We start from the raw sequence: 22393 nt of genomic DNA, 5'->3' as shown, positions 1-22393 counted from the left end.
ATTCTACTTAGACTAACCATTTTATTTCCAGGCTCCCAAGAAACACAAAAACATCTGAAGAGTTTACTTATTCAACATATATATATAGCTGCAGCCAGGAACCAAGGACAAGTCAAAATCATGAACCAAGGAAAAAATTTTGAGATAATCCATAAGTCTATTTATGCTCCCGCATAATGTGTGATGTGCCCGAATATGCACTGTGGTATCATCTTCATTTCAGTGCAACAGTGTGAGTGCACCAATAACCTGTTCGTGTGCAAGCAAAGGGATGTCTGACAGGTCAGCCATATAGACAAAATATGTAAAACATTCCATCATTGTATCCAGCATACAGAACAGAGGCACTCTAAAGTTAACTAGTTTATAAAAATAAATCCAGATTTCAGATCTGTATATTTCAGTAAGAAGATACCTCAGAGTACTTCTATAGAGTACATGTTTTAATTTACATGTTTTAATTTAAACCATTTAAAGCAACACTGTATAAAATAAACAGGTATCAGGTACAATTGTGCTCAAGTCCTGAGTCCACACATGTTGTGAAGGCAACGTTCCTGACCACAGTTTTTTACCCAAGTACATTATTAGCACAGATCTGTATATTTATTCCCTTCTTAACCCTTAGCCAGTTGAAACCACGTGTCTCTTTGTGTAACACTGGGAAAAACAGCTAAACTGCACGTTTCCAGATAAACATATGGATAAAATACTTGCTTAAAATTACAAGTTTCTTTCTAAGTGTTACAGGTCCTCTTTCATAGTTATTAATGGGCTCCTAACAGTTTTGCACCAACATCAGAGAAGCTGTGCTATATTTGTTTGTGGTGAGAATATACCATTATCAATAATTTTTCAATTAGGATACTTCAACTAACTCCATTACTGGCAGCCCCGGAACAAGTATTCCATCATTGTTAGTAGCTAGATAAAAGAAGTTAATAATTTTATACATCACGGCACATAAAATATGTGATAAGAGGCAGAACAAATACCGACTCCTCTATTCCACATAGGCCCTGTGACTACACTTTTGGGGCTCTTAAGAAAAGATGATATGTCACATGAAACGATGATACTGGCAGACTTATTCTTGATAAAGACAGATGTGTCACCTTCTACAATGGTCTATTTGTTTTCCAGAATACCACCCTGGAGAAAAAAACAACCCATGAGATTGAGTATCCCATGAGATTGAGTAGCACCTTACATTACTTATACATGCCACAAATTCTGATTGGACAAGCTGATAATGTGTAGAAAAGGATAATAGCCAAGTGAGGTACCAGAGAAAGGAAGGAAGTCAATTAGGTCAAGGTCATAGCAGGCTGTACAGCTGTGAAATCACAAACAAGCCAAGGTCAAGTGCAGACTGTACAGCTGTGAAATCACAAACAAGCCAAAGTCTGAGCAGGCTGTACAGCTGTAAAATTACAAACAAGCCAAGGTCAAGTGCAGGTGGCATATTTGCAAGGTTAAGTGAAATGTTAGTAGCCAGCAGCCAGGAACCAAGGACAAGTCAAAATCATGAACCAAGGAAAAAATTTTGAGAAAATCCATAAGTCTATTTATGCTCCCGCATAATGTGTGATGTGCCCGAATATGCACTGTGGTATCATCTTCATTTCAGTGCAACAGTGTGAGTGCACCAATAACCTGTTCGTGTGCAAGCAAAGGGATGTCTGACAGGTCAGCCATATAGACAAAATATGTAAAACATTCCATCATTGTATCCAGCATACAGAACAGAGGCACTCTAAAGTTAACTAGTTTATAAAAATAAATCCAGATTTCAGTAAGAAGATACCTCAGAGTACTTCTATAGAGTACATGTTTTAATTTACATGTTTTAATTTAAACCATTTAAAGCAACACTGTATAAAATAAACAGGTATCAGGTACAATTGTGCTCAAGTCCTGAGTCCACACATGTTGTGAAGGCAACGTTCCTGACCACAGTTTTTTACCCAAGTACATTATTAGCATCAAATCAAAGACATTGTTAGGTTGCCACTATGTACCTCTCCAATACATCATCTCAACACAGTGGAGAGACAGTTGAGATGTAAGCCTAAGCACCACACTAAACACAAACACATAGAGGCATAATTTATGAGAAATTAGGATGCATTCAGGGAGAACATATACAATTACTAGGGATGTGCACCGGCGACTTTTGAGGTCTCGTGTTTTGTGTTTTGGATCCGGATTTTCGTTATTTTTGGGGTTCGGATTTGTCTCGCAAAACACTTGACGAAAGGTCTCGGTTTGGATTTAAGGTTTTGGATTCGGATTTTTTTGGAAAAAAACATAAAAAGTTTAAAAATCAAGTTTTTGGGCTTATTTTCACTCCTAGGCTATTATTAACCTCAATAACATTCAATAACAAGCATTTCCACTAATTTACAGTGTATTCTGAACACCTCACAATATAGTTATTAGTCCAAAACGTTGCAACAAGGTATCTTTCTGGACTGCGTAGAGGAGTGGGTCACCACAATATATATTAAAAACCCTGAACTTTTATGATTCGCACCAATAAATGTACCTGGACTGCGTAGAGGAGTGGGTCACCACAATATATATTAAAAACCCTGAACTTTTATGAATCGCACCAATAAATGTACCTGGACTGCGTAGAGGAGTGGGTCACCACAATATATATAATAAGAAAACCATCAACTTGTTTGATTCGCACCAATAAATGTACCTGGACTGCGTAGAGGAGTGGGTCACCACAATATATATTAAAAACCCTGAACTTTTATGAATCGCACCAATAAATGTACCTGGACTGCGTAGAGGAGTGGGTCACCACAATATATATAATAAGAAAACCATCAACTTGTTTGATTCGCACCAATAAATGTACCTGGACTGCGTAGAGGAGTGGGTCACCACAATATATATTAAAAACCCTGAACTTTTATGAATCGCACCAATAAATGTACCTGGACTGCGTAGAGGAGTGGGTCACCACAATATATATTAAAAACCCTGAACTTTTATGAATCGCACCAATAAATGTACCTGGACTGCGTAGAGGAATGGGTCACCACAATATATATAATAAGAAAACCATCAACTTGTTTGATTCGCACCAATAAATGTACCTGGACTGCGTAGAGGAATGGGTCACCACAATATATATAATAAGAAAACCATCAACTTGTTTGATTCGCACCAATAAATGTACCTGGACTGCGTAGAGGAGTGGGTCACCACAATATATATTAAAAACCCTGAACTTTTATGAATCGCACCAATAAATGTACCTGGACTGCGTAGAGGAGTGGGTCACCACAATATATTAAAAACCCTGAACTTTTATGAATCGCACCAATAAATGTACCTGGACTGCGTAGAGGAGTGGGTCACCACAATATATATTAAAAACCCTGAACTTTTATGAATCGCACCAATAAATGTACCTGGACTGCGTAGAGGAGTGGGTCACCACAATATATATAATAAGAAAACCATCAACTTGTTTGATTCGCACCAATAAATGTACCTGGACTGCGTAGAGGAGTGGGTCACCACAATATATATTAAAAACCCTGAACTTTTATGAATCGCACCAATAAATGTACCTGGACTGCGTAGAGGAGTGGGTCACCACAATATATATTAAAAACCCTGAACTTTTATGAATCGCACCAATAAATGTACCTGGACTGCGTAGAGGAGTGGGCACTGGGCACCACAATAAAATATATAAAAAACCTTCAACAGGTCTGCATTACACTACACATACGGCTGCTCCTCCATCCTCTCCATCATATACATGTTGGAGTTTTAGCGTGTGACAACCTCTTGTTTTTGATAATGTCAGTGCATTTTGAATATTTTTCAATTTGCCCCACACCACTGAATGTACTTTATCTATGATACGCATCTATCTATCTTGACTGCGTAGTGTGGTGGCCCCGGTACACAATTTGGTACCGAGGCCACAATATAATTAAAAAACCCTCCACGTGTCAGAATTCCACCAAACAAGTATCTGGACTGCGTAGTGGGGTGGCCCCGGTACCCAATTTGATACCGGGGCCACAATACCTCCTCCAAACATGGTACAGACAATTCGTCATTGAGATCCCATCAAGTATGTTAAAGACAGACAGGGTCCAAGTGTTATTGCTTGACTTTGTAAACCAAAAAACTGTCCCTGTTGCACATAGTCGTGCAATGAAGACTGACTTTTTCATTTAAAGGCACCATCTTTCAAGTGTAGTGTTTGTAAGTCTAAGTCATATTATACTTTTGGTAAAATTGGTTTATTTTGTTCCTCTTTATGGTAATTAGTAATAGAATTAAAGTATTAAATAGAATTAAAGTATGAAATAGAATTAAAGTATTAAATAGAATTAAAGTATGAAATAGAATTAAAGTATTAAATAGAATTAAAGTATGAAATAGAGTGGTATAGAGTTGTAGTGTGGTATAGATAGAGTGGTCCCCACAATATAATAATAAAACCCTCAACTGGTCTGAATTTCACCAAACAAGTATCTGGACTGCGTAGTGTGGTGGCCCCGGTACACAATTTGGTACCGAGGCCACAATATAATTAAAAAATTGGGCATCAACTGTCACCGTTGTTTAATATCTGATACACCTAAATATGGACTGCACAGTGGAGTGGCCCCGGTAGTAAATTTGGTGCCGGGGCCACAATACCTCCTCCAACTTCCAAGTGTAGTGTTTATAAAGACAGACAGCGTCGAAGTGTTATCAGTTGGCTTTCTTAACCCTAAAATTGTCCCTGTTGCAAATATTCGTGCAATGGACAGTTACTTTTTTATTGAAAGACTCAAGCTTTCAATTGTAGTGTTTATAAAATATAAACAACAATACAGTAGTTTTAGAGCACGTCAAAAACTCTTGTTTTAAATTATGACACAGCATTTAACTTTTGGTTTAATTTCTTGAATTTTTTAAAATTTGGTTTTACTTTTTGAACATGGCAAACGACTGTTGATTGGTCATATAATGCCAAAAAAAAAGTTCCAAGATGGAATTGTCCTTGGGCCCTCACACCCACCCTTATGTTGTTGAAATAGGACATGCACACTTTAACAAACCAATCATTTCAGCGACAGGGCCTACCAAACAACTTTGGCTGAAATGATTGGTTTGTTTGGGCCCCCACACCAAAAAAGCTATTCATCTCTCCCTGTACAGACTAAACAGGCTCTACTGAGGCAAGATGTCGTCCTCATCCTCAACCTCTGATTCCTCTCCCCCTACAGTGTGTACTTCCTCCTCATCACACATTATCAATTCGTCCCCGCTGGACTCCACAACCACAGGTCCCTCTGTAGTATCTGGAGGGCAGTGCTGTACTTCATTGAGGAATTGATTATTCATTTTTATAAACATCATTTTTTCAACGTTGTGAGGAAGCAACCTCCTTCGCCGCTCACTGACCAGGTTCCCCGCTGCACTAAAAACTCTTTCCGAGTACACACTGGAGGGGGGACAACTCAGGTAAAATAGAGCCAGTTTGTACAGGGGCTTCCAAACTGCCTTTTTTTCCTGCCAGTAACAATATGGACTGTCTGACATGTCTACTTGGATGGTGTCAGCAAAGTAATCATCCACAATTTTTTCTATTGTGACAGCATCCAATGCAGCGAGAGTAGACATGTCTGAAATGGTTGGCAGGTCCTTCAGTCCGGACCAGATGTTATCAGCATCCCCGCCAGTGCCTCTTTTGGGAAAACTGAGCTTTTTCCTCGCAGCCATAGATGTGGAAGAAAATGATGGTGGAGCTGTTGGCATGTCACGGTCCTCCTGACCAATCTCCTGACCAGCAGGTCTTTGCACCGCTGTAGACTTGTGTCCGCCGGAAACAGAGACACAACATACGCTTTAAACCGAGGATCGAGCACGGTGGCCAGAATGTATTCCTCTGACTTTAAAAGAGTGACCACCCTCGGATCCTGGCAAAGCGTACGAAGGGCTACATCCACAAGAGCTACATGCTTGGTGTAATCGCAATGGCTTACCAGCTCCTCCCTCACTTTCTCCAGCTGCTTCTGCAACAGCCTGATCAGGGGAATGACCTGACTCAAGCTGGCAGTGTCGGAACTGACTTCTCGTGTGGCAAGTTCAAATGGCTGCAGAACCTTGCACAACACGGAAATCAGTCTCCACTGCGCTTGACTGAGGCGCATCCCCACTCCTTTGCCTATGTCGTAGGTGGCTGTGTAGGCCTGAATGGCCTTTTGCTGCTCCTCCATCCTCTGCAGCATATAGAGGGTGGAGTTCCAGCGCGTCACAACCTCTTGTTTGAGGTGATGGCAGGGCAGGTTCATGCTTTTTTGATGTGCCTCTAGTCTGCGGTAGGCACTGGCTGAATGCCGAAAGTGTCCAGCAATTTTGCGCGCCACCGCAAGCATCTCCTGCACACCCCTGTCACTCTTGAGGTAATGCTGCACCACCAAATTAATGGTGTGGGCAAAACATGGGACGTGCTGGAAATTGCCCATATTTAATGCCCGCACAATGTTACTGGCATTGTCTGACACCACAAATCCCCATGAGAGTCTAAGTGGGGTAAGCCACTGGGAGATAATTTCCCTCATTTTCTCTAATATGTTGTCAGCATTGTGCCTCTTATTAAAGCCTGTAATACACAATGTTGCCTGCCTTTGCATGAGCCGCCATTTTGTAGATGCTGCTACTGATGCAGCTGTTGCTGTTGCTGCGGAAGGGGATGCATCTACCCAGTGGGCTGTCACAGTCATATAGTCCTTCGTTTGCCCAGAACCACTTGTCCACATGTCCGTGGTTAAGTGGACAGTGGGTACAACCGCATTTTTAAGAGCACTGAGGACACTTGATCGTACTTCTCTGTACATTTTTGGTATCGCCTGCCTAGTGAAGTGGAATCTCGAGGGGATTTGGTACCGGGGACACAATACCTCCATCAACCCTCTAAATCCCACTCCACTGATGGCGGACACCGGGCGCACGTCTAACACCAACATTGCAGTTACAGCCGCAGTTATACGCTTTGCAATAGGGTGACTACTATCGTATTTTGTGGTCATGGCAAACGACTGTTGGACGGTCAATTGTTTTGTGAAAGACTTAGCGGTCTTACGACTTCCCCTCTGGGAAGATGACCGACTAACAGCAGCAACAGCAGCAGTGGCAGTAGTAGGCGTACCGCTGCAGGATTCCTCGGATGAATCCCGTATTGAGGAGGACTCAGTCTGGCTGCTGACTTGGGCTGCAGGACTGAATCTGATGGAGATTGTGGAGGAAGTTGACGAGGAGGGTGTTGCTGGTGTGTATCCAACTGGACCACGGGATTTAGGTGTCCCTGTACCGATGAGGGTCCTAGCCCCAGTTCCTGAACTAACCACTGAACTATGAAGGTTATTCAGGTGACGTATAAGGGAGGATGTTCCTAGGTGGGCAAGATCCTTACCCCTGCTTATTTGAGCTTTACATAAGCTACATATGGCCATACATTGGTTGTCTGGATTTGGATAAAAATAACTCCAGACCGAAGAGGTGCATTTTTTGGTCTTCTGACCAGGCATGACGATGGGCTTTTTCATCCCATGGACATCAGCTGTTTCCCCCCCTGGTGCCTCATTTACAATAACCACATCACCATCCTCATCATCAAGTTCCTCCACAGCGCCAGCTACATCATCAATAGCCTCCTCCCGAGCCACCTCTTCCCGTACAGTGATGGGAAGGTCAGGCTTGACAACCACCAACATCCGTGGACTCGCCTTGTGGATTTGTGATAATTTCTCTTTAGAAGGCAGAGTTGTTTGCTGTTTTGTTGCTGACAGCATAACTCTCTTCAATTTTTTGTAGGGGGGGGAGGAGGAGGAGGGCTAAGATCCGTGGGTGAAGCTGAACCACTAGTCATGAACACGGGCCAGGGCCTAAGCCGTTCCTTGCCACTCCGTGTCGTAAATGGCATATTGGCAACTTTACGTTTCTCCTCAGATGATTTTAAGTTTCTCTTTTTGCTACTTTTTCTTAACTTGGGCTTTTTGGATTTTACATGCCCGGTACTACGAGATTGGGCATCGGGCTTGGAAGACGACGTTGATGGCATTTCATCGTCTATGTCATGACTAGTGGCAGCAGCTTCAGCATTAGGAGGAAGTGGGTCTTGATCTTTCCCTACTTTATCCTCCAAATTTTTGGTCTCCATTATATGTAGCACAAGATACTGCAGAATGTGTGAACTTGGTAATATTGCAGTACCAATGGACTTATACTGCTGGATTGGTTTTGCAAATTTGGTTATAATTATTATATATTTTTTTTTTTTTAAATTTTTTATTTTTTTTTACTTTTTTTTTATTTTTAAAAAACTTGGGAATAGTGGGGAAATAACTATGCCCTTAGAAGCACAGAGCACAGGACACAGCACCACTGGACTGAACAGGACACGGCACAGGACCCAGCAGCACTACGGAACTCAGCAGGACAGAGCACAGGACACAGCACCACTGGACTGATACTGCAGAATGTGTAAACTTTGTAATATTGCAGTACCACTGGACTTTTACTGCTGAATGTGTGAACTTGGTAATATTGCAGTACCAATGGGCTTATACTGCAGGATTGGTTGTGCAAATTTTGTGGTAATTAAAAAAAATTAAAGTAGTTTTTGGTATTTTTTAAAAAAACTTTTTTTTATTTTTTTAAACACAGGGGAATATTGGGGAAATAACTATGCCCTTAGAAGCACAGAGCACAGGACACAGCACCACTGGACTGAACAGGACACAGCACAGGACCCAGCAGCACCACTGACCTCAGAAGGACAGAGTACAGCACACAGCACCACTGGACTGATACTGCAGAACACAGCACAGCACAGCACAGCACAGCACAGCACAGCACAGAACTAAACAGCACAGAGGACCACCTAACACACCCTCCCTCTACCCTGATCAATGCCCGAGTGAAGATGGCGGCGACTAGCGGGGAATTTATAGGATCCGAGTATCGCGAGATCCGACAACGGGATTATGAGTCAGAGCCTCAGTTTCACATTTGAATTTGGCGCCAATACCCGGATCTGTCTCGGATCCGACTCGGATCCGCAACGTTCGGGTGGGCTCGGATTTCATAAATCCGAGTGCGCTCATCCCTAACAATTACTTAATATATATTAAAAAAAAATGGTTGCCCTGCCTCAGAAACTATGTTTTCACTTCTAAGCATGTAGCAAAACTAATTTAAAAACAAGGATACAGTAGAACCTGCTATCTTTGTTTTCTTTAAACAAGGACACAGACTTAAAACAAGTGACATTCAAATACAGAATGTAACCCCAAAAAACAGCAGTATGACAATATTTGTGTATACCTTTACCAGGCATATTTAATCCACACCCATCTGTTTTACAATGGATTATAAAAAAGCTCCAACCAACAATAAACAACACTGACAGTCTGTAGAGAATACCCCCAAAACGTCCTCTATTGTCATACCGACAACCATCTATCATAGAATAACAGTTTTTACAGAGCTCCCTGAGCAATCTGGCACATAGAGGCACATATTGCTGCCTGCTAAGAAGGATACAATCTCTGCACACATTTCTGAAACACATATGAATATAAAACCTACTTTACCATTTCCCAAAGATCATGTAATGTGGTCTATTAATTGTGCATATGAAATAGGGTTATTGGAGAATAGAAGAAATATTGATCCAATGCATGAGCTTACATGGGTTTATATCAAGCTACCCTGCACATGGACAGAGGTTTTATACGCAGTTATGTCTAGTGTGATTATTTGATGATTTTTTTTCTTCATTAAATGTCAAAGACACTATCAGCACAAAGTAACCTTTAACCCAGGGGCAGGCTGGCCCGGGGGGCAGGGGGGGAACGGCCCCCCGGGCTGCTCACAATCACGGCTGTTAGGGCCGCCCGCCCCCCCGGAAGTAATATAAATGTGATGTGGCCGCGTCATCGATGACGCGGCCGCATCACGTGTCATGTGATGCGGCCGCCTGTGCGGCGTGTGCCCCCCGGGCTGACGTCCGTCAGCCTGTGCCTGCTTTAACCTTTATACTAACTGCACCTTCCAGTTCATAGTATGACACCTCCACTGACCCAATACCTGTGCAATAGTTTGCACCACTCTGGTATAAACACTAAGGGATGCACTTCTGCCTATGCAGCCTTAAAAGCTTTATATTTATGTCTGTTAGGATATCATTTCACCTCTGTTTTTCCTGTTTCTAAGCAGCGACGAAGTTAGCCACTTGTGCGTAATACCATTTATATTGCAAAAAGGAGAAAATATTTCTGAGTAAGTCTATTTACATTGCTATGTAATGGTATTACTCAGAAACTCAATCCAGGAGTGAATTATTTGCATACTGCCCCGTAGCATTGCTTCTAAATGTCCCTAACATTGTTCATTATTTTAATGAACCTAAGCAGTCACTAATAGAATCATCATCATCATCAACAACATTTATTTATATAGTGACAACATATTCCGTAGCGCTTTAACAGAATACAACCTTAAATATGGAGTAGCAATGACACCTGGGTACATTGGGAGATGGGTCGCACATATCAAACTGTGGACATGGTCATATCTGACTGCCTGGCCCAGATATTTTACAGAGGTTTCTATTCATAATTGTGGTACTGACTTCAGAAATTAAAGTTTCATACATAAAATAGTGCGGATTAGTATGATAATATTATATGTGGTGTATCTTAAATTTTACTATTGGCGGTTATGTTTGACTAATTCAGGACTCCATAGTAAATCATAATAAAAACAAAAAAAATATATTAAATTCAGATTTTAGTTTTAAACATTTCATACATTTTAATAATGATTGTCTTGGTACCTTTATTTCATACGTTGTCCCAGGGGTCAGACTTGTCAACAGAACTTCTAGACTGTCAGGTGTTGTTGCTACTTGGGTATAAGATGACTGCATCCATGGGCAAACCTCTCTGTAATTAACATAGTATCCTGCAATCTTCCCATTTGTATTCCGAGGTATGTACCAAGAGAGCAAGATTCCTGCAGAGCCCACTCTTTCTCCAGCTAAGTGATCGGGGGGTCCTGGAACTACAAGACACAAGTCACTGTAATGTGACTAATACTGAACTGATTTGGGTTTATACTCTACAGAATAAAAAATTATATATAAGATAGAAGGTCTAGTAAAAATCAATTGTTTCTCTATAATACAGTGTTACAAAAGATGATTAAATACAGGAACTGGAGAAACATTCTTTACTAGGAATGCTAAATATGCAATGTTCTTAAACTATGCAGAATAGCTTCAGATCAGTGCCAGATTGGTTCTGATCATTGGAAAGTTGGAAACAGGAAGAGATTTTAATGACACTTGTATATGTGAATGTAAGTACTAGGTTGTGTCAGCGACAAGTGCATAGACTTCTCCACATAAAAAATACTGCACCAAGAAGTGCAAGTTTTATTGCATGAAGTTATTTTGGGGGTGGAGGCAAATAGTTTTATTTGCTTTTTATGTTTCCACAAAATGTAAAAAAGCAGCTACTTTTTTAAAGTCATAAAATGTAAATGAATATATTTAGAATTTTGCACTGTAATAGAAAATAGACATATGTGTAAGCCGATTAAATCTCATGTCAATAAACTTGCATTTATACACATTAATTATGCACATATTAATGCGATGTTTTGTTTTTCTCACATAGTTTGGTCAAATAAATGTGAGGGAGCTTATCAAAGGTATCATATGTAATCTGCACATTCATGTTAAACAAAATACACATCACAATAAGGCCAAACGAGTATTTTATAATTTATGCCTCTGTCTAGTACTTACTTTATGGAACCATTGTGGACTAATCTCAAAATTCTTAAAATATATTCATGAAAACATATTTCTAATGACAACTAAATTGCCAATTTCATGCATTATGTTCACTCTCTACTCTGTAGGTATGTAAATGTTCTACCTCATCGAGTTTGGATTAGCGTTGTATGTTTCTATTCAGATTTTTCTACAGTTTCTATCTTGTACAGTGCTTTAATAATTACAATTAACTGGCTAATAAACAAAAACACATTTTGTTACATGAATTAATGTCATAGAATTTAAAGGGAAAACAGGTGAAAATGGAGTTTGAGTGAGATCAAAATAAACACGTCTATATTTTTTAAGTATGAGATACTTTGCCAAATATATTTCTATATATCAAGGAGTAGTGTGAACAAGCAAATCTCCAGATATCATTTAACTGTTTATCTGTCAATTATTGTGATAAGGCTCTCTGCAAAAAAAAAGGGATTGTGAGGTTCGGGTGTCATAAGTTATAGTATACTGTAGATTAATACATACATTTTCCATATGAACAAAAAACATTGCGGGCACTCATCCCCTGGATGTGAGAAGCACCACACCTCAATTGCTAAATTAATAGTTTCAGCAGCAATTAAATTAAAAAACAAGTGTATATGATGCCAGACACCACAGTTAGTGTGTTGTATGACAGTTTATCAATAATTCAGTTTGTCTGTACATTGAGAGGCGTGCAAAAGCAATTGTCCTACCCAAGCTCCACAAGACACTTCTAATACAATAAAATAAACTTACTGGTTTCATTAGTCATCACTGTCTTGCTGACAGGTGAGCTGAAGGCTGAAGATGACACTGAAGAAATAGTTACGCTGTATATGGTACCAGGAGCGACGCTAGACACATCTGCCTGAAATGCCAAACAGACACGCATTAAATGAAATAAATATTAAGTGCAGAGCACAGCAAAGCAACACTCAATGCTCTGAAAACTTCCACTTGGCATCACAGACTCTCAGAGAAGCAGGAATCTCCTGACTTGCATTCCCACTGTGATGGATGAACGTAGGTAACAGAAAACAGCAAGGAATATTTCCATGTTGAAAAAAAAAAAAAAACTTTATCCAAGGAAGAGCTGGAACCTTCACTTGCCATACACAGTTAACTTTTCTGTTCTGGCCAGCTCTATGTCTTCCATCCCCATTTAAAAAAATAAAATACAATGAACATGCATAAACTGGAGCTGATAACATAAACAGTATACCTGTACATCTGCAGTCCTCCACACAAGCAGCAGCAAAACATCAAGAAAGGTAATCATTATTTCACTCTTCAGAAAGTGGAAATGTTCCTATGTCTTTTTGATGGCAACAGGGGAAATGTTGCCTGCATTAATGATTTAAAGCTAGTTCTGCCTGCACAGTACACAATTAATGAGTCTGTATTACTCAATAGCACTCCCCTTCCTTTGTTAAACTATTCATGAACTCCTGGGTGACTGACTGGAGTTTCATGGTTGACTTTAAAAAAAAAAAAGTATCATAATTGTTGTTACGGTAACAATCTCCTCATGTTGAAATTTGCTCTCACAAATTTAGCATAGATCATTTTGTATGCATTCTATGTAAAAAAAAAAAAAAAAAAAAGAGGCAGCTTTACGGTTGGTCAGCTTTGCAAAGAATATTCCAATGAGCTGAAAGTATAAACAAAAGTTGCCCATCCACGTACTATAATGAAAAACATACCTGATACTCCCCACCTCCAATATCTCTGACAGCAACAAAGCCATGCTGAGGAAAGAGGTCCACATGATATCTTTCCACCTGCCCGTGAGGCTGCCTCCAGTGTACTGAAAAGGAGTGTGTTGAAATATTGAAGGCAGCAAGACCTATAGGTCTTTCAGGTTCTAAAAAGAACAAGAAAAAATAAACAGCTAATTATTTTGTACAACTTTATTTTTTATTGCAAATATACATTATATACTGACGGCATTATCTGAAATGCTATAGTACTTTAAAATGACTAATGATAAAAAATGTTAGCTATATGAACCTACCACTGTTTTAAGCCATACATTTCACAATAGGTATAACAGCAAAATGTAGCAGTAGTTAAATACTCAAAAGGGCCGTTTATTTTAGGCTGATATTAATTATTATAGACTGAAAAGAAATAAAACATTTATTTAGTTGATCATTAACTAAACAGACTATTTATGTAAAACTATTCTCACAGTACATACATTCATTTTTCTTAAAAACAAAACAAAAACAAGTTAGAAATAAAAATAAGTACAGAAAAAAGAAAGAAGCCAAGTTAAAAGCATAGAAGTGAAATATACTTATTGGGGATCTAACAGAAAAGTCACCTGGAATCTAGAAGTTGTACTTAGTAACAACATTGTAGGGGGCTTGCCCCCCCAAAAAAACCAACAAAAAAAAACCAATCATCATCATTTAATTACGGTTTACAATTATTTTTAGAATGTTTACCTGACTGACAGAACCATTCATAACTGAATACAGCAAATGCGCTGAAATTCCAAAATTGTGACATTAACACAGTTCCACATTAAAGACAACCCATTAAAACAAGTTAATTATGTGCCTAAGACATGCTGTATCATATGTTATTGCCTGACTGACTCTATAACACTAACAGTGACATTGTGGACCTGATCCATCTAGGAACGTAAGTCCCGTTGTGATACATTTTGAAGAAATTGCTCTGTCTATGCTCAGAAACGGACTTGACACTAATGAATATAAGTGCATCCAATGCAAGTTCAAACGCAAATGACACTTCCTACAGCCAACAATTTGAAGGCTGGAACGGGAAAGGGAAGGAGTATACGCACTTAAGCAATGTAAGGGGTTGCCAAGGTCAAGCGCGCACACACATTCGTCCAATTCAAGCTCTAGGTATCTCTGAGGTACATCATTTTTTGCCAGATCACTTGCACCAGCTACACGGCAGGTGTAAGTGCTGATTGCTAGTGATTATGGACGCGTATGCATACCAGAACATCTGTTGGCAATTAAGAGCAACTGTAAAAATGCATTCTATGTACAATAGTCATTAATGACATTCTGATATATATGTATTTCATGTAGAAAAAATATTTATATATTTTTTAAAAATTATTTTTATTAATGGTTATAGTATTAACAGGTTAATGTATTTAATATTTTTCTCTATGCGCTCTAATGGGGCTTTATATTGCACATATGCACTTTGCGGATCCTGCAGTGTGTTCTGTCTCTGTGCATACAGCAAGTACCATATAACCAGAGTGTACTTACACCCGTATTCAAACAAAAAAGATTCTTGAGAACCACTTGTACTTGAATATGGGTGTGCATCCAATTTTTAAAAACGCAAATTGCGTTCACTTTGCATTCCTTGATGAGTCAGGTCCTTTATGCTCTTTCATAACTATAATAACATATAATGGGATCTAAAGAGGTGCTTGTGAAATTATTGATATCATTTTTTTTGCCATCAGCACCATGGACAGAGAGTGGGACAGAAAGTCAAAACCAGGGGCGCCCAAATGGTGCAGCTCAAGATGCAGGTCTTAAATTAACACTGCACAGCTATACGCAATCAAATCTAATGACAGAGATATCCGAAATGCCGCTGTAGTGCGTTAGATGCAATCCTCCACAATTTTACTATAGCTGACAGCTTCTCTGTAAATTTCCAATCCTTAACATTAACTCATTTTACTATTATAGTCTGTGACGTTTTGTTAAAAAAAAACATATACACTGCTTTGGTAATTGAATTTACCACATCTCTACAATATGTTTTCTATACCCCATTACTTATGGAATTTCATATAAGGAACTTCATTGTTAAAAATATTATCATATAAGTATATTGTAGAAGCCCTGCTAATTGACATCTGATGTCTTGTCTACATACCACAACTGGAAAACCCTGATGAAAAGGAATACTGTAATCAGATTTATTACTTGCATAATACAGTTAAGAGACTACTCAAATGAGAAATAAGCAACAACGTCTTTGCTCAGAATTATTGGAAGATGAAATTGTTAAAAAAAGGGGAGACTCCCCTTTTTGTCTCTTGTAGCTTTTTGCCCCTCCCCTTCCCCTCATCTCTTTTGTACCCCATAAGTTTATTTTTTTTCTTAATAAAAACTATTGTTGATAAACAAAAAAAGAGACAACATAAGTTAGAGCTTGTAATACTAAATTGCCAGCAAGTGTTTCCTTGAGCTCTATTCTATATTATAGTGCCCAATAAAATCTCTGATTACAATCTAGCACATAAAGCCCGAAGGATAAATTATGAGCATACAACAATATATTTTCTTTACATGAACACTGGAAAGATATTGTGACATACTTAACTACAGGTTAGATGGTTTGGATATTAATTATTATTTAACTATATGCAGGGATACAATTGGATCTCATCATTCTGTCATTGATGCAAAGTTGGCTCATCAAAATAAGAAGAACTATGATAGTTTCTTTTATTTTAATGTGCTTTTATTTGTGGAGATACACTTATGAAAGCATTGTGTTATTTGACTAGCTGAGCAGTAATCATTTGTATAATTCTTAGGTGTCTGTTAATTAAGAATATGGGGTGCTGGACAGGGCATCACAACAAATGATCTCACACTGCAAATTCCATTAGCCAATTAAATTATTATTATCATTGGGAAAAAGGTGGGTTATAAACTGCACTTGTTACCCAAAAAATTGAACGATGTTCAATTTTTGTTGGTAAGAAGCGCAGTCTGTAACCCTTGTTTTTTCACTGTTTATACACACTTAATGTGACGTTCACCCAGACCTCTAGACAGCAGCTGATTACCCACAATATTTTAATTACCAGCAGCGCTCAGGAGAACCTTTGCCGTTCTGAGTTATTTCTGAGACGTTTGTCTCAGTTTACCCACTACTGCAAAAATATTATTTGGTCTATTATTATTATCATTATTAACCTTTATTTATAGGGTGCCACATGATGTCCACAGCTCAGTACAGAGGGCAAACAACAACACAGTACATGGTATAACAGTACTATACAGTAAACAAATAACACTACAACTCTCAACACAGCTATTGGGGTGCAAGGGGTATATTCAGTGCAAGCTCAAACCTGTGCCCAACTAAAAGGTTTAGAGCCACTGAAAGAGGTGCAAAGACAATGGAGGAGTGGAGTCAATGGACAGAGAGCACAAGGAGGAGATGCGCATTGTAGCTGGTGAGAAAACGTTATAGGTAATGAGAACAGGAGGGAAGAGGGCCCTACTCACTAGAGCTTACAATCTAAAGGGAAAGGGGCAGACAAATGATTGACACATGGGGTTGAGCCAATGTAACGGGATCTGTAAGCAAGAAACAAGAGTGAGAGAGATGGAAGAGGAAAGACGGTGAGGTATACTACATGGTGAATTGGTTAAGTGGAGGACTGGTAGACTTTTCTATACAGGTGGGATTTCAATTACTATTTGAAGTTATGCAGGCTAGGGGATGGTCTGATAGAACAAGGGAGATTGGCCCAGTGGTTGGAGGGCAGCACAGGGTTACCAGATGGGAGGAAGGGCGAGGGTCATTGGCCAACCAGAGAGTGTGGGAGAGATTATGTGTGGAGATAAGGTTGGAGATGTAGGGAGCAGTGGACTTGGAGAGGGACTTGTACTTGAGGTTGAGAAGTTGAAGAGGATGCTGTAGGGGGAAGGAGAGCCAGTGTAAGGTTTGACAGATGTGGAGTAGCGAAAGAGGAAGATAACTCTATCTGCAGCATTAAGTATAAATCGAGGAGGAGTGAGATGGGAGCGGGGGAGGCCAATAAGGAGAAGGTTGCAGTAATCGAGATGACAAATGATCACTGAGTGGATAAGGGTTTTGGTGGGATCCTGGGAGAGGAAGGGTCTGATTCGAGCGATGTTGTGGAGCTGGAAGCGATAGGATTGAGCAAGAGATTGAATGTGAGGTGTAAAGGAGAGTGAGAAGTGAAGAATGACACCTAGGCAGCAGAGTTGGGAAACAGAGGAGATAGCGCTGTTGTCAACAGTGATAGAGAGGGGAGAAGACTCTTGGTGGAGAAAACCCATCTCTACTTTAGAGCTTACCTTATCCCCTATAATACTATGTACACTAATAAACCATCACAACCGTCCCAATCTCCACTCAAAGCCATATTTGCTCCTCTTATGTCAGCTGTGCCATCTTCCACTCAGAAAGTAAACTCCTGTAATAAGCAGGGTCTTCTATACCCTTTGTTTTTATGTCTGCATTTTTTTCGTCTGCCTTGTATGTCTTTGTTTTATGTATGTCCTGTTTTCCCTACCATACTGCGCTGCATAGCACTGTGGCGCCCTACAAATCTATGATAATGGAGCGAAGATAATTATTTAAGGTTTGGCCTTGTTAAGTTTGAGAAAGCGTAAGGACATCCAAGAGGAGATGGCAGAAAGCAATTGGACTACCGAGAAAGGAGAGAAGGGGAGATATCAGGAGATGAGAAGTAGAGTTGAGTGTCATCGGCATAGAGGTGGTACTGGAGGCCGAAGGAACTGATGAGTTCCCCCAGGGAGGAGGTGTACAGAGAAAAAAAGCAGAGGTTCAAGGACAGAACACTGTGGGATTCCTATGGGAAAGATGGATGGGTGGAGGAACCAGTGGTAGAAACAGAGAAGGAGCGCTTAACGATGTAGGAGGTGACCTATGTCAGAAAAAGCAATGGTGTGAAGGGTGTGGATTAGGAGAGGGTGATACATGGCATCAAAGGCCACAGAGACATCCAGGAGTACAAGCAGGAAGAAATGCCCCTGGATTTGACTGAGAGAAGATCATTGGTGACTTGGGTCAAAGCAGTTTCTGTGTAATGGAGGGGACGGATGCCAGATTGGAAGAGGGAGTTGTTAGAGAGGAAGCTGCTGAGACAGTTGTAGACAAGGCACTCAAGTATTTTGGAGGCAAAAGGGAGAAGAGACATAGGGAGGTAGTTAGCGCGTGAGGTGAGTTTTGTTTTTTAAGAATGCGTGAGACAGAAGCATGTTTAAAAGATGAGGGTAAGATTCCAGTGGAGAGGGACAGATTGAAAAGGTGAGCAAAGTGGGAGCAGGCAGTGGAGCAGAGGTAGCAAAGGAGATGAGAGGGAGTGGGATCCAAGGTGCAGGTTTAGTTTGTAGAGGATAATTATAATTAAAATAAATGATGGAAAGGAAATTGTAAAGTGATATACATATTACATAATGAAGCAAACTAATCAGAGAGATTTTTTACTAGCGCCTGCAATGTTGGTTTGTTCAATTTCTGCAGTAAATAGGTGCACTTACCTAACCCCTCTGGGGATCTAACTGTTAATTTGCGCCTACAATATGACAGGCCTAGATTTTTAGGGTAGGTAATTTTCTTTTAACACGCTTTATGGTGAGTTAATATTATATATTTTATAACTTATTTTATGGGTTATTTTACACTTTTGCGACTGTACACCTTCACCTCCCTGAAGGGGAAAAATAAAACAATGTCATGACATTTTTTCTGTAAACTGTTGTTTTCAGCTTAATATACAGTAGGAAATGCAATTGAAATAAATAAATAGAGATGGCACAAACCTGCTATCACCTGTATAGATTTAATATTGCCTACAACACTTTCTTTCATCCTCTGAATTGTAAAATTATAAATTTCACCAGGAGTTAGATGCATTACTGTATACTGTGTCTGTGCTTCAGAGATATTGAACTCTTCTGCATATGTTTGATTTGTAAGGAAAATTCTGTAGTGAGTGAAACTGGTTGTGATTGGGTCCCATTCCAGAGTGGCAGCAGTGGTATTTGTATGTTTAACAGAGAGCCCACAAATTCCAGGAGGACCTAGGGAAACATTAAAAGACAAAAAATTGCTTACTCCTATTGATGATTTCATATTGCAAACATAACAAATGTTATTTAGTGTGAATAAGACATGAAGTCATTTATACTTAATTATCATATTCAATGTGTTAATGTTTCTTTGGCTAACATTGTTTCTTCTTTTGTTGGGGAGGGTGGGTGTCACAATTCTGAAAATCGTTCTACACTAGACCTACACATCCTGAGAATAAAGAGGGTCCGGGAGGCTAAAGCAGCATCAGGGCTCTGGCCATGTAGTATTCTACCCCCTAGTGGCAGTGTCCCAAGATTGAAGACTTTTGGAAATAAATGGTGTAACTCATTAAAATTGAAGTTCCCAACAAGTCAAAGAATTTCCTCTTCCCCTTACCTTTATTTTAAAGTGATTACTAGACTAATAAACTAATCTCCCATATTTTAAACTCAGACAAAGAAATAATATTCTTCATAAAAAATGTGAGAGTTCTCTATATACTTAAGCAAATGGCATTTGTCTTCACAGAGCAGCTTTGTGTTGTATTCGGCCTTTGTGTTTAAAAGATAATAAAAAACAGCCATGTCTAGATGATATAAATGATTTCAAGGAAAACACAGAAATTATGTAGCTCAAGTTACAGGAATATATGTTCAATTCAAAAAAATCAAAGTTATCAGTAGGTGGAAAGCTGCTTTTAAAAGTTTTATATGTATATTGTTAGAGATGAGCAATTCAGATTCAGAGAAATCTGACAGATCCGAATCGAACCAGAACACGACTTGGTTTAACGCACTAAATTCAGATCTGAAAACGAAGGAAAACATAATTTCCAGCAAAATGTCAGATTTCACTAGTTTTGGATCGATATTTTCTATATTTAGCCCTTCCCCTGTTCTCGTCTGCCATTTTAGCATGAGAATAGGATGTAGGCTGCAATTCTGTGTTAAGAAGATCAATTAGAAATGGTTGGACAGGGTAAAAGAAGCATTTATATTGCAAGCTGTGATTTTACTACAACTTAGAGATCAATCTGCTATAACTGTGTGCTGACAGCAAGGAAATAAATATAGGCAGACAGAAGAGTCTGCCTCTGAAATCTACAGAATCAGATGGTAAAAGGTAAGTGTAGGGGCAGAGCTGACTATTAATTTAATAGTAAGTGGGAAATATTAATTAATTTGTGGTTGTCAATTTATTTAAAGATGGGGCTATTTCATTTAATTGTGGGTCATATAATGAGTAATAATTTAATGTGGTGTGATGGTATTATTTAATTAATGCTAGGATGGTTTGGGTGGTATTAATTTATTGCATGGCTGAGTTTAGGGAGAAGGATGGTCACTTATTAATTGTGAATACCAATTATTCAATATTGGAGTAATTTGTGGGGAAATAGGTTTAATTATTAAATTGGAAAGCTAATTATTTATTAGTGAGGCTGTTCAAAGTAAAATATGGTGTATTTATTAAATCAGAGTACCATTCATTTAATGTCAATGCATGTTGGGGGGAAGTAAGTCTATTTATTAACTCTCAATTCTATTAATTAAATGTTGATGCTAATGGGGGGGAGATAGGTCTATTTATTAAATGCAAATGATATTTCATGTCAGAGGTGGTAGGAAGGTAATAGGTATATTTATTAAATATGAATGCTATTAATTTAATGTCAGCACTGGTTTCAGTTAAGGAGGCCTAATTATTAAACATAGATGCTATTTATTTAATGTTGGAGCTGGTTTGGGGAAAAGATGCCTAAATGGTTCACTCACTGCTAGACAATATTTTATGTACCGATCCTTTCTTTCCAAACTGGGCTCAATCATTCCAGGATCCAGACAAGCAGCAACTCAGCTTAAGACACAGGCAGCAATGAGTAGTGGAAGTTTCAAGAAAGGTAGGAGAGATCAGTGGAGTCTGCCAACTGTCCTGATTCTGGTGGAGTAGTCCCAATCTGGTGTGACTGTCCCACGCAGTCAGGACTTTGTCTCGGCTGCAAGAATATTTGGGAGGTATGTCCCACTTCCCACTGTGCTGCTCGTTAAGGGCCAGCTGCGTGTCCTATTGTCAGATGCATGCAGCTCGCCATTAATAATCAGTACTGTGTGAGGCGGGACATTCCTTCCAATTATACTTGCAGTCTGAAAAAAGTCCTGACTGAGCAGGACAGTCACACAAATTTGGGACTATGCCACCAGAATAAAAACAGTTGGCTATCGTTGCCCATGTATTTGAAGGGGATGGAAAGAGTTGGAGAGCAGCCTAGCAGTGTCTCAAATGATAGCCACGCCCCTTTCATACACACTGGCAGCATGACATATTAAACCCCTCTATAAATCCTGCGCATGTCCCTGGCAGTGGCCACTGTTTGTTGCAATAGTATATTATAGTATATATAGTATAGATGTCTGAACTATATTGTTGAGAAAAAAACAGGGTGCTGTATGACTCTGAGACACCCCCCCAAAAAAACAAATATATTTCTTGCTTTTAAAATCCCAAGTGTATCAATCTGCAAGCAATTGTGTGAGGGGTAGTATCAGTGACATCTGAAGTATTTAGTGGATCAAATCCATTTTGCCATATCCTTCTCTTTTATGTATGACCATAGTAATGATCAGATGGTAATCTGTGCATACTGACCCGCTTATTAAACCTCCCAGAATATGCCTGACTCTAAAGGTAAAAGAAGTGGAGGAGAGCCAAGACCCATAA

At 39.3% G+C, this 22393-nt stretch overlaps 1 protein-coding gene across 3 annotated transcripts in view; it reads right to left on the bottom strand.

Annotated features, from left to right (window-relative positions):
- PTPRQ (protein tyrosine phosphatase receptor type Q) overlaps nucleotides 1-22393 on the bottom strand; it is a 357175-nt gene that overhangs the window by 223706 nt on the left and 111076 nt on the right. For all 3 annotated transcript variants that reach the window (XM_075209348.1, XM_075209349.1, XM_075209350.1), the window contains exons 18-21: nucleotides 19423-19683; nucleotides 13564-13724; nucleotides 12617-12728; nucleotides 10871-11097 (exon numbers count right to left, since the gene is read on the bottom strand). In XM_075209348.1, coding sequence (XP_075065449.1) covers nucleotides 10871-11097; nucleotides 12617-12728; nucleotides 13564-13724; nucleotides 19423-19683 — 761 coding nt within the window. The remainder of the gene's footprint in view (nucleotides 1-10870; nucleotides 11098-12616; nucleotides 12729-13563; nucleotides 13725-19422; nucleotides 19684-22393) is intronic.

This window comes from Mixophyes fleayi, chromosome 4 (assembly GCF_038048845.1).
Source record: "Mixophyes fleayi isolate aMixFle1 chromosome 4, aMixFle1.hap1, whole genome shotgun sequence".
NCBI lineage: Eukaryota > Metazoa > Chordata > Amphibia > Anura > Limnodynastidae > Mixophyes > Mixophyes fleayi.
Note: the sequence above shows the minus strand (reverse complement) of the source record. Positions and strands in the feature narration are given on the sequence as shown.